Source organism: Girardinichthys multiradiatus, chromosome 10, assembly GCF_021462225.1.
Source record: "Girardinichthys multiradiatus isolate DD_20200921_A chromosome 10, DD_fGirMul_XY1, whole genome shotgun sequence".
In the NCBI taxonomy this organism is placed as follows: domain Eukaryota; kingdom Metazoa; phylum Chordata; class Actinopteri; order Cyprinodontiformes; family Goodeidae; genus Girardinichthys; species Girardinichthys multiradiatus.
Window position 1 is genome coordinate 7,620,977 of NC_061803.1, and position 12,979 is coordinate 7,633,955.

At 37.0% G+C, this 12,979-nt stretch overlaps 1 protein-coding gene across 8 annotated transcripts in view; it reads left to right on the plus strand.

Annotated features, from left to right (window-relative positions):
* Positions 1 to 12,979, plus strand: part of afap1l2 (actin filament associated protein 1-like 2) — a 60,615-nt gene that overhangs the window by 35,768 nt on the left and 11,868 nt on the right. For 3 of the 8 annotated variants that reach the window (XM_047376656.1, XM_047376659.1, XM_047376657.1), the window contains exons 5-7: positions 8,946 to 9,075; positions 11,333 to 11,416; positions 11,818 to 12,029. In XM_047376656.1, the coding sequence (XP_047232612.1) occupies positions 8,946 to 9,075; positions 11,333 to 11,416; positions 11,818 to 12,029 (426 nt within the window). The remainder of the gene's footprint in view (positions 1 to 8,945; positions 9,076 to 11,332; positions 11,417 to 11,817; positions 12,030 to 12,979) is intronic. The other 5 variants (XM_047376658.1, XM_047376660.1, XM_047376663.1 and 2 more) reach the window with 3 other exon arrangements.

The window sequence follows — 12,979 nt, forward strand, 5'->3', positions numbered from 1 at the left end:
GACACGTAAATCATCTGAAAATGAAAGATCCAGAGCTTGGGATGCAGTTTTATAACCTAACCCTGCTTAAAATTTCTCCAGAACTTCATGACTGACATGTCTGCTGTGTTATTTCGTTTTAGTACTGAGATTAAATTACATACAGATGGACCCAGTTTACTAATAGGTTCCTTTCTGAAGAAAATTGGTCGCACTGGATTTTATTAAGGGGTATCAGTGTAGTGAAGCTGAATTCAGAGGCACTTTCACACTCTCCAAATTTGTGTTTGTAAAAAGGTTTGAAAACCCCCAAAATTAATGTATATTTTTCCTTCGACTTAACTATGTATTACCGTCTGTTGGTCTATCACATAAAATCCCAATATAAAACACTTAAATTTGTGGTTGTAACATGACAAAATGTCATATATATATATATTTATATATATATATATATATAAATAAATGTTTATTTTTTGCCTGTCGGAAAACATCTAGAGCTATGAATATAAAGGGGTTTTGTAGAGGTCAAATTCTTCCCGACAGAGTCAAAATAACAGCAGATAAATCCAGAACATGCACGGTCTGTCTTATGAGTTTTTCTCCACTTTACAGTTCTGAGTTGAGCTGCACTTTCTATTTTAACTTTCATAGGAAGAAATGTAGAGAAGGGTAGGATTTCTGATCATTTTTATCACTACTATCTGATCTGCTCTGAGTGCCCCGCAGGCCCTCAGCTCCTCTGTGTCTGTGTTTGCGCTGCGACGGATTTTTGGCATGGGAACCTGGGATTTTCCATGTTCCTCAGAGTGTTCGTTTTTTGGGCTCTTTTTCCCACTCTCCCCTCAAAGCCCCTCCACCACACCCATTTTCCTCCCCCTTTTTCTCTCTCTCTCTCTCTCTCTTTGTTATTTATGCCCCGACTCCTCGATCCATCCCGTCTAGTCTGTGTTTCTGTGGTGAGGATGTGTGCATGTCTGTGTATGAGACAGAGACAGAAGTGAAAGCAACAATCTGAAGCGACTGGAGGAACGACAAAAAAAGTACATAGTTGGCTTGTGTCCTTTTTTTAATCTTTTTCAACATTCCAGTTGGCCTTTGCCCGAACAGTAAGGAGATTTAGTTTTTGTGAAGATGACAGAAATGGAGGGAGAAGAAGGGAAAACAGATATAGATAACAGTGGGTGGGCGGTTGGGGAGGTTGCTGCTGCTCTGGAATGCTTGGCTTTTTTTTTTTGGTTTTAATTAATAACAGATGCCTTCACTGCCCTCTGTAATCTGTTTTGTAGTCTCATTGAAGGAATGTGTCTTCAAGTGAGGGCAAATCGCATTTAAACTCATAATGTGAAACATCACATTTTAATTTAATGTTTAGGTGGGCTGTTATTAATGTAAAAGTTCTGACTAACCTGACTCACCAACACACTTCGGAAGAATGTGTGTTAGGGCATTCCTGTTCATTCAACAATGGAAAGTTCACATTTTTTTAAACTACACAAGCATTTATATTACAGATTACATTTTTGTAAAACTTTGTGTTATCAGTCTTCCCTGTTCAGATTTCTTTTATTTCTTAGGAAAAAATAAACACCAACTTATTTTCTTTTACTTTGATTAGCTCTATTTTCATAAGAAAATTGTGATAAAAACTAAAAGTGCTCCAAAAGAGCAACAATTTACATCACTAAAGGATTACTTAAATGTGTATAATAATTGAAAACATAAATGAATGAATGTAAGTTCATGAATATAATTTATGAAAGAAAGAATATATATAACTAAAAAAATATCCTGTTTCTTTGATTATTTCATGATAGAGCAAATCATGGACATATTTATACTGTCAGTTGTTAAATTGATGGAATTTGGGTATTTGGCCCTTTCGCAGCATTCACGCCCTTTTTTTGGGGAAAATAGACTATGGTTTAAATGGATAATAAATGCAACTTGTAGGGTGTTTGGTTCAATAAAAGCAAAACTATTTAGCTAAAACAATGTGATGTCGTGACAGATCAGTTTAACGTTGAGGAAATAGGACAAAAGGTCCGTCATTTCAACCTGCCCCCATTCCTTGAAAGGTCTTATATAAAACCTGGCATGGCATTTGAGCACATAAAACACCTCTTTGATTATTTGCTTTTATTGTACCAAAAGCCTACATGGATTTTCTTTAAAACTGTAATATCTTCCTGCCCCCAAAGGTGTGGCCATTTGCAGTATAATAAATGAAGTGACTTGGAATCTAACAACATCAGTGGGTGGTTCCTTTGTGAAGATACAGTAGTTCGACAGTACACTTACTGTGAGGGTTACCCAGATTTTAATAAATGAATTTCAGATTTCATCATGTAAAGTAAAAAAGATAAGGTCAAATTCTGAATTCAATTCATTCCTGCACAATATCATAAAGTAAGATTAATCTTTTATGGATAGTCCATTACAACCCAAATTCTATTGCTACACAGTCGATTCAACTGATAACTTCATGCCAGTTGCTAGAAAGTTGTTTTTTTAAAGGAAGCCCAGCTGATCACGTTGAGTCGTTGACTTTGCCACAACCTGTTGGTGCGATTCACCACAGTCTACAACGAGCTGATCGGTCAGGAAGGATAAAAGAAAAAACCCAAAGGCACTGATCCAGGTGTACTTTCCATGAGAAAGAAAAACATCCAGAGTAAACATAGGTAATAGGAGCAATGGCACCGTCACCATCTCCGCCTGGGAAAGAGACACAACTAAACACTGAATCGCTGGTCCAAGCATACCTTCTTTGGAAAAAAAAAAAAAAGAACCCAAAGGTAATGACATCTATAGCTGCAAATAATATACAGAGAGAAACATGGTCTTTATTGCCTCCAGCTGGCAAAATCCAAATATCACTGGCTCAATTTGGCTCAGACTTTCAGCATCCCGCAGCCTTTTTTAAAAATATATTGGTGGATGGAAAGCTCAAAATAAAAAGAAAACCTTTCCTGAAATTCATTCAGCCTTCCTGGTTTCTGCTGAGATCTTTACCCAAAGGGAATTTGAGTTATTATACCACCTGTTTAGAAGGCCAGACAAGTTCTGTTTTTATTGTAAACTGGCCTCTTGGCCATCTTCTCATTCACTGATTGGACAAAAAGAAAGAAAAATGAGAAGTTCCTATCATTTGCATGAGAAGTTCCTATCATTTTATATGGAAGATTTAACATTGGATATTTTGATGTAACCATGAAACCTATAAGATTGTGCTTTTAAAGAAAGCATAAAATGTCTTTTGGTTTGACTTTTAGCTGACTATAGTTATTAAAAGTATTTATTCCCAATTTAGCTTTATCTCATTTATACCTGTAGTGTCATTATATTCGAAATAGCTCTGACCCACATACAGCGAACACTCAGGAGGAGGAAGTAAAATAAAGACTGTTTTATTGATGATGAAATCAGGAACAAAACAGATGAAAATCTCACTGTAGGGAGATAAGTGAAGAGAATGGATGAGTATGGGTAACAGAAGGTAAAAACTAAACCAAGAACAAATAATTAACAGGATTCTGAGATCGGCTTACTGAGTTATGATGGTCAGGTCGCCAGGGGGAATGAGATTCAGCATCCAGGTCTTAAGCAGGGATATCCATAGAGAGTTCACTTGGTGCTGATCAGTGTGAGCTCGGAACAAAGGAATTAGTTCGATGTGCGCTGGCTGATGTTGGAGGGTGGACAGAGTACGCTTGTGGCTTGGCTCAGGAGACGAAGAGAGCAGGAAGCTGCCAGCTTGATGCGAATCCAAACGAAGGCAGATGACAGGATAGGAATCCACAGAACGTAGATGGGCTTGATCATCCAGAATAATTTACAGAAACGTAGTCAGAAACTCATTGACATAGATCCAAAGCTTAGGCTTTCAAAATCTGCAGAGGAGCAAAAACAAAGTAAAACAAGGTAGAAGAACGAAGCATAAACTTAGTGTGGCTCGTGTTTGTACCACAGGTGGTAAAAAACTCGTGCTGGCAGCCTTCTGCTTAAGTACTCCTCATAGTAATCAGTGGAACAAGTCGCACCTTTCACCCAGCACACCTGAGAGCTCCAGCACCACCTGAGAATGAGCACATGTAGCAAAACCAAAACACAAACACAGCCCAGATTCTGAAATGTAGTTTTCTGAACTTTAGTGTGGCTTCTATGCTTATTTATTTTTTGTTTGATTGCAATGAATTATTAAATTATATCTAATGTAGATTTATTTTTGTATTTTAATTTATTTTGTATTTGTTGTTTTTAATTTTTTAATGTCATTTATTTTGATTGTGTGTAATCTTAGTTTTAAAACTATTATCAAGACTTTAAGATCAGCTTCTTATGTATTTTGCCTCAATATCAGTATTATCTCCCCCTTATTTTGTATGAAATGTACTTTACAAATAAAGACTGATTGATTTATTAATCAGCTGACACACCAAAACAGGAAGTGTGTTGACATCAACCTTTGGTTAAAAAGGTTTAAGGTTCTGCCTTAAAACTGATGAATAATCAAGTAAACTGCATTTTCTTCCTTTCTCAAACAAGAGACTGAGCTAAAACTAACAAAAAACCAAACTAATAGTCATTGTGACAGCTACATTTGCAGATATTTGGATTTTGAACCCTTAAAGAACCCTCTAACTTAAAACTGCTGTTCGCCCTCTTTTTACTGTGATGAAAACATTTTTCGTCCCACGCCTTTCGTTGTTGGGTCCTTTCCTACACGTTCTGGCATGCAGGGTAATAAGTTGAGTCGTCGTCACTGTGACTGTATGCAGACCGTGATATGACACCACTTATTATGACAGCTTACTGCATCTGCTGTGCATTACTGGAAATGTGTGAGATGGCTGACCTGATGTTGTGGGAACAGCTCACTAACAGGGACCTCTTCTGATTAAAGGGAGTGACAGAAATGGTCTCTGACAGTCCACATTTGAAACAACGCTTTCAGGATTTTTAGTCATACAGACAAATGTGGCTTGTTTTTGGCTTTTGTTGACTGTAAATGTAAGCTGAGACCATGACTCTGTTTTAAATCTATGGCACAGTTAAAAAACCCTTACTCATCACTGATTATTTTGTGTGTGTATACACCGCCCTTAACACTTTTGACGGCCCTGTTGAATATGTTAAAAGCGAAAAAATAAATGTATGTTTTACATTTGAAGCATTATCTCCCTCTGAAAAGCTTGAAAGATCCAACCTTTATTTGAGTACATTTACGCAGTGGGAAAAAACCCCACTAAAATAAACAAAATCACCAATGTCACATTTATTGGAACCTCTAACACTTCTAATTACAAGAAGGTAAAGGAATCATATTTTAATTTATACTTCTTGTAGTTGATTTAAATGTCTAGAAACCTTAGATTAGTAATCAACAATTTTCTCTTTCCCTGGGTTATAAATATGATGTGATAGAGAGGCCGATTTCTCTTAGCCACTAGCTATTAGACTGGAAAATGACTAACGATTATTGTGCCACCATAAACAGTGAGTCGGACGGTAAGAAAGGAAAAATAAAATCTTCAAAACTCACCGTTGGGAAACTATAGCAAAGAGTGGCATCTTGGTGTTAGTCTCCATAACAACAAATAGACCCTATATCTACAAACCATTTGGTTGTTTGAGAAGCACCCGATGAAAAGGCCTTCTCTTTTCTACCATCACAAATATAAACATGTTCAGTTTGTTAATCTCTACTGGAACTTTAATTGGTGCCTTGGGTTCTAATCATACAATAGTAAGATTGAGATTTTTAGTCAACAGCACTCCAGGTGGATTGGTCATGAAACAAAAGACGCATATGTATAAAAAAAACGTATTTTAAATAAATATTTGGTCTCTGCCAAAAGATGGAAATGTTTGTCATTTGGGTCTACTGATCAAAAACATGTGGCCAAATTTAAAAAATGTTTCATCCATGCCCAGCTAAGTCCCCAGACCTAAATCCTATAAAACAGTTGTGGGGCGAACTGAAAAGAGGAACAAACCATGTGAATCGTAAGATGAAGTGTTTTCCTATTAGCAAAAAGGGGTCGTAAAGTGTCGCCAACAAGGTTGCTCATAGATGTGGCACTGGGGATTTTGTGAAATACATTTTAGGATCTTTTCCCGCGCTGAAAGAAATTTTCTCGATTTTAAATGTTGGATTTTTGAAACATTTTCAGTTGAGATTATGCTGCTGCAATAAAGAATTAATTCACTTTAAAGGTTTACTTTGGCAATACCAGGGATGCTAATAATCGTGAAGGATGCTGTTTGTCATGAAGTGGTTTCAACTAGCTGGCATTTGATCTAAATGCTTCCTGTTTGCTCAGCTTGTTTAACTAATTGTAATGGTTATTGTCATCTGTGATTTTTACAAGAACTTTAGGTTTTACAGGAACTCAAGTAAAAGTGAATGAATTCAGGAAGTGTGTTCAGATATTTGTGTCGGGAGGAAAATAGTTTCGAAATAATCTTTTTGTCATTGAGAGTTTCATAGTTTACTGGAGCTCTGTAAACAACTTTAATATGAAACTAAAGCTGTATCCATGCACACTGGCTTTATTCCACACAAACCGATTATCCGAAATGCGAAACCTATCATCACTCTTGTAGACTGTGATGTTTTCATTTTCTATTTGGAAAATACCTTCATTTCAATCATATTACCTCATCATAAAGAAGGAATAGATTTCACCTTTACTTGGAGGCTTCAGCCACCTTTGTTTTTATTTCTTCCTGTCTAAACTTGTCTATCTAGGATTTTCTTGCAGCTGTAGTCACCTCATCCCATGAAGCCTGTTGGCACAAGCTGTGGGGATAAATCTTGTTTTCCTGGGTGTTAGGTGATTATTTTAGTACTGAATGGAGGTGAGAAAAATTCTCTTTGATGAAGTAATCATTAACCACATGGTGTTGAACTGAGAGATTGCTGCAAAAATAGGTTTGTGAATGCAAACATCTGTTTAAATCGTAACAGAATATGCATTGTGCAGAAATTCAAAGAAGTCTTTCTCATGCCTTCTGTGTATCTTTCTGATTGTATCTTTGAAAGGAATTTAACACAGTTCCAACATCGACACAATCTCTAATCACCAGTTATGTCAGAATATGCTGCCTTACAAAAGCGTAAAGCCGGTCTGATATTTGCAATGAAAAAAAAACATTGAATCAGTTTTACGCTTTGAATGACAAAGGATAAGGGTTTTGTTGCATAAACAACTCATTTACCCTTAAACGTGCCTTGCAAAGCTATCCACAGCACTTAAACCTGTCCATATTTTGTCACATCACGTTGGTTTTTACGCTGATACCCCTAAATAAAGCCACTTAATTACTAAAAATACTCCACATGTGTGTAATTTAATCTCACCTTTAAAAACAACTGCTCTGTGGAGGCCTCAGAGGTGAAGACCAAGGTACAGACCAGACAGAAGCTCATTGTAACTCTGAAAGAGCTGCAGAGATCTACTGTCTGTTGACAGGACAGCTAGTTATCTTACATTTCATGAAGCTGGCCTTAATAGAAGACGTGAGAGAGGAACGCATTTGTTGAGAGAAAGATATTAGAGGTCATGTTTCCAGGTTGGTACAAGCCATGTAAGGGACACAGCAAACATATGGTAGAAGGTGACAAGTTCAGATGTGACAAATCCAACTTTCCGGCCTGTATATCAAGCGCTATGCTTGGTGGAAAACTGACACTGCACGTCACCTTGAACACACCATCCCAATTGTGGTGGCAGCATCATGCTGTGGGAATTATTTTCCTCAGCTGTGTCAGGATAGCTGGTGGACAACAGTCAGGACAATCCTGGATGAAAACCTGTTAGAGGCTGCAAGAGACTGAGGCTGAGATTCACCTTTTAGTAGGAAAATTATGCTCAACATTCAGTTGGAGCTTAAATGGAATGGTTTAGATCATAGCATATTAATCTGTTAGAATGGCCTAGTCAAAGTCCTGACCTAAATTCAATGGATAATCTTTGACTAGACTTGAAAACTGATGTCCACCGATGTTCTCCATCCAATCTGACTGAGCTTGAGGTATTTGCAAAGATAAATGGACAAAAATGTCTGTCTCTAGATGTACAAAGTTGGTAGAGGCATACCTAGAAAGACTTGCTGGTTGAGCAGCGCATTAACTCAGGTGGGCTAAATACAAAAACACAATTTTTATTTGTGAAAAACTTGGGAAACACGTATAATTTTCCTTGCACTTCACAATTATGGGCTTCTTTGTGTTGGTCTACAATATAAAATCCCAATAAACTATTTTGAAGTTTGTAGTGTAACCAAATGTGGAAAATTTCAGGTGGTATGAATAATTTTGTAAGGCACTTTACTGTCTAACTTTTATGTATTTTAATATTTTAGAATTAACCAAAAAAAAAAACCACACATCTTGTTCAGAATTATACATCCATGAGGATGAATTCTTTAGGATTTTCCTTGGAGCGGAAAACCTAAATAGATTAGGGTAATAACAGATGTCTGTGAAATGTGTTTTTGACTGTATAGTTAATTTACTGTCTTTGGTTGAGTGCTTGGCATTGGGCAGACAGACGATCTGCCACACAGGAGATGACAAGAGAGACGGAAGTGAATCCAGACTGCTGATTGATTTCAGAAAAACCCGCTGGGTGCACACACACAAACACACGTGACACACCCTTTTTTCCGTCTATACTCTCACACACGCTTCCCTAAAGGCAACGTTTCGCTCTCTAGTTCACTGGGTCAAACAAGGATTGGTTACATGAGGAATTCCCTCCTTACTCCTGAAGTGACAGCTGGATTAACGAGACGTTCAGCCCGCAGGAATAAAACAAGAATAATAAATGCATGAGTGTGTTGGTTTCACCATTCATGCATAATTTAAGTAATTTAGGAGAAGTGATGACAACAGATTAAATAGATAAAAATATAAACTTTTACAAACTATTTCAACTAACTGGATTTTTTTTTAACAGACTTTTCTTGTTTGTCAGGGTGTGGTGGGTCGGGAACCGTTCCCCTTACCTCCAGTTCCAGCTCCAGCCTGTATAGAACCTTCAGAGAGTTACTATGAGGAGGCTCAGCCCTACGAGGAAACGGTCAATGGTAAGATCCTTCAATAAATAATTCTTTTTTTTAATTTCTATTTTTATAAAGATTTAACTTGTACTGTACGTGTAAATTAGGCCTTTAGAAAGTTTTTGCCTGAAATCATGTAAAGTATTTTCAAAGCCCTTTCTATCAGATTAGCACAGATAAATCCAGGTTTTTTGGTCCTCTCTGTTATCCATTTGTCCACCAAAGCCTACTTTCTGCCAAGACTGTGTTGCTCCACATCATCTTATAAGCAATCGACTTGGGCCACTTGTGCAATGCTAGATTTTCTAGTCAGTCAGTCAGTCATTTTCTACCGCTTATTCCATAGTGGGTCGCGGGGGAGCTGGTGCCTATCTCCAGCAGTCTATGGGCGAGAGGCGGGGTACAACCTGGACAGATCGCCAGTCCATCGTAGTAGATTTTCTAGATTTTTCTGAATACAAAGCCATGAGGAGATGGCTTGATCAGTTAAATTAAAACATGTTGGTTTTGAATTTGTAAGAAATAATGTCAAAATTTACTGCCTCACTGAGCTTTTACAAAACACTGCAAATAATTTTTTTTGCTTTCTTATAATCCTATGTATTGTGTTTGATGTAACAACAAAAATACATAGCTTTAACATTTATTTTAGCTTTCGATCATGGAGAAAACACTTCAACCACAGCCATATGTCTTTAATATTAAACACCAATTGTTGTCCCATATATCCCTAGAGCCAAACTCTGGCTGCATTTAAAAAAGGAAGATTTGATAAGTGTTGTGCTCAATAAAAAAACTAACTACAAGTAGCATTTCTAGCTGATGACATTAATCCCGGCAGCAAATCATGCTTTCAAACACTCTAGTTGGATATGCAGAAAACTGTTTATTAATGTAAATATTGCTTTTTATAGGTTTAGCAGCCATATCGGGATTTTGAGGTTGGTTTAGTGAGGAAGTAATTGTTTTTAACTAAATCACTGATGGTACAATTATTGATACCCTATTCACTCTAATCAATACTTAAAACACCAAAATGATAGCTCTTGGCTGTCTCCAATAACAGAGGTATATTTGACCAATTCCCTTTGCACAAACTCTCTAGATCATCCCGAGTCTCCTCTTATGCTCTCTTCATTTTGGCTCAGCCCTCAGGTTTCCTGTAGTGTTTAGGTCTGGGAAATGAGGTGGTCAAGAAAGAAAGCTGCTTTACTATCAGGTGAACCATTTCTTTGTTGATTTGGATCAATTTTCCATTTGAAATACCCAAGATTGACCCTATTATTAGTTTTCTTGCAGAGGCCATCTGATATTTATTTAAAATCTTGTTTTTCCTTTGTTTCGGAAAAGAACTACCTGCTGTTTTGGATGCTAGAAAAACTCAGTTTTAGTCACATCTGGTCAAACCACAATGTCCCGGTTAAAGTCCCACAAAGGTCATCTCCATAGGTTTGGATTTGTTATGGTGGAGTAGAAAAAATCTTTCTTCTGGCGTGCCCAATAAACAGCTGGTTTGCAGATGGCATCTTTTGGTTGTTATGTAGACTTGATGACCCTGAGATAGCAGTGGAGATTTTTACCTCTCCTCTCATCTTAGTCTCCCTACATGACGGAAAAATTAATATGGTTCCTCGTAATGCCTTTGTTTTCAAAAGTAACACATTTCTGCCATAACTGATTGGCATTTCGTCTTGTCATGGAAAGATTTCTGTGTCCCCCATCATGTTTATAATTCAGGGAAACAAGAGGTCATTAATTACTAAAGTTCCTAGATCCTCCTATCAACTAAAAAAGTAAAGTATAAATTCAACAATTCTTCTGTTGTATTTGTTTAATAGGACTTGTTAGAGGTGCCAATAAATTAGGATTGTGTTAACTGCTTTCTGTTAATAAATAAGCTTTGCTGTAAGCTCTCATATTGTGCTGCTGGACATAAGGTCATAAATCTGCTCAAATATACTGTATGTATGATTTCCTCATTAACATCTGACAACAATCTGCATTTTTTTTATTCACACAAACCCATAATGATCAAATCTGAAGTAAACAGTAAAAATGCAATCAGCTGCTAACAAATGATGTATTCTGTGGAGTTTTTATTTATTTTCATGTTCATCATTAGTAATCCTGACCTAAATTGTGCCACATGACATTGGGAAAATTTTCTGTTTTTTTTTTTTTTTTATATATATAAATGAATCATAATTACCTATGTTTAATGTATTTTAAAAGTTCTAAATTTTTCCATATTTTTTGTCTTATGGTTTCTCTTGATGTTGTGCAGATCTGGAGTGGTCTGGCCTCCTCTCTAACCCGTGGATGAGAGTGCTCAGCTCAGACAGTGTGGCTTATGCTGTTGTCACTGGTGGTAGATAGGACTTGTGTCACTGTGGCATGTCTGCACTTGTTTTGACATTGTGTCAACAAAAACATGCATGGGGAAACCAGCATGGCCAGAGCGTGGCATGTAAAGGAGCCGCCACCATATATTAGGCTTACTAGTTTCCTGAATGTGTTATTTTGCTTTTTACATAACTTGTCATCATTTTCTTGCCAACCATCCATCTGCTTTTATAAGTCATTAATCTGCTTAAGTTTTATGTGGAAATGCCTCTTTCCAGAGGTTCAGGAGGTCAGACGTTAAGCTTATTGACTCCTACAAAATCATCCTACCCTTTCAGCCTGCTTAAAGTTTGCTTTCACATCTCCCATCCTTAGAGCAATACCTCTTCTGATGTTTCAGTTGTTTTCTGCTTTTTTTCTTCTTAGAAGAGGCAGATGCAGTCAGCAGCTCGTACGAGTCCTACGACGAGGAGGAGGTGACCAGAGAAAAGTCGCCTTCAGCTCAGCACCAGTGGCCATCAGCTGAGGCGTCTATCGAGCTGATGAAGGACGCCCGAATCTGTGCCTTCCTGTGGAGGAAGAAGTGGCTTGGCCAGTGGGCCAAGCAGCTCTGTGTCATCAAAGACCATCGCCTTCTGGTGGGTTCCACACACAGTTAAAGACTTGGAGATGTTCTGTTTAGAACATTAGCAGCAGAGTGTTCGCCCTCTGTTTAATTACGGGAGTTTGATTTTACTACATTTTATAGATTAATTTAGCTAATAATCTATAAAATCAACCTGAAGACATATTAAATATATAATTAAAAAATTGTATTTACTTTTTTAGATTAATTGCAGTGTCAGTTAAGTCAGTTTCATTAAATAGCCATTAAAACACATTATTTTGTGCAGAAGTTCATCATCTCTGGTGTCATTATGTGCTGTACTCTGATAGGCCAGTACAGATAGCTTCAACAACATGTTTTAGAGAAGTTTACAGTCAATATTTTCTCTGTGTATTTCTGTTATTGCTTGTCGGGTAGCATATCTTTTTGACAAGATATTCTTATTGTCTAATCTTTATAATAACTTTTCAACTTAGGCTTAGTTGAGGCACAGCTATGCAATAGAAAAACTAAAGTATGTTTACTATCGTATTTAGAAACTAGTAATGACAGCAAGGCCATCATTTCTTTATCTAAATTCTGTTAATGTTTTACAGTGGAGTTCAATTACTTAAAGTACCAAACATGGACAAATTCTATTAACTGTATTTCTATCTAGCTCTGTTTGGATCGACTGGGTTTCCATAACCAAAAAGAGAGAAATAACCAGTATTTTTTGAGCAGGTGCTGGTTTAAAAGTAGATTACTAAACATTCAGACGGTTCTCAAATTATACCTTTTTATTAAAGTAAAATTACAAGTAGCCTAACATATTTAAAATGAATGCAAGGAGGAAGTCTCTTTTTAAAAATAACTTGTTGGCATGGCTTAGGCTTGAAAACGTGCTTTTAAAGAAATCCCCTTTAGACAGACGAGACCAAAGTAGAGAACGTTGACCGTTATTCACAGTGAACCAAAATGCATTTCAGCTCAAAGAACACA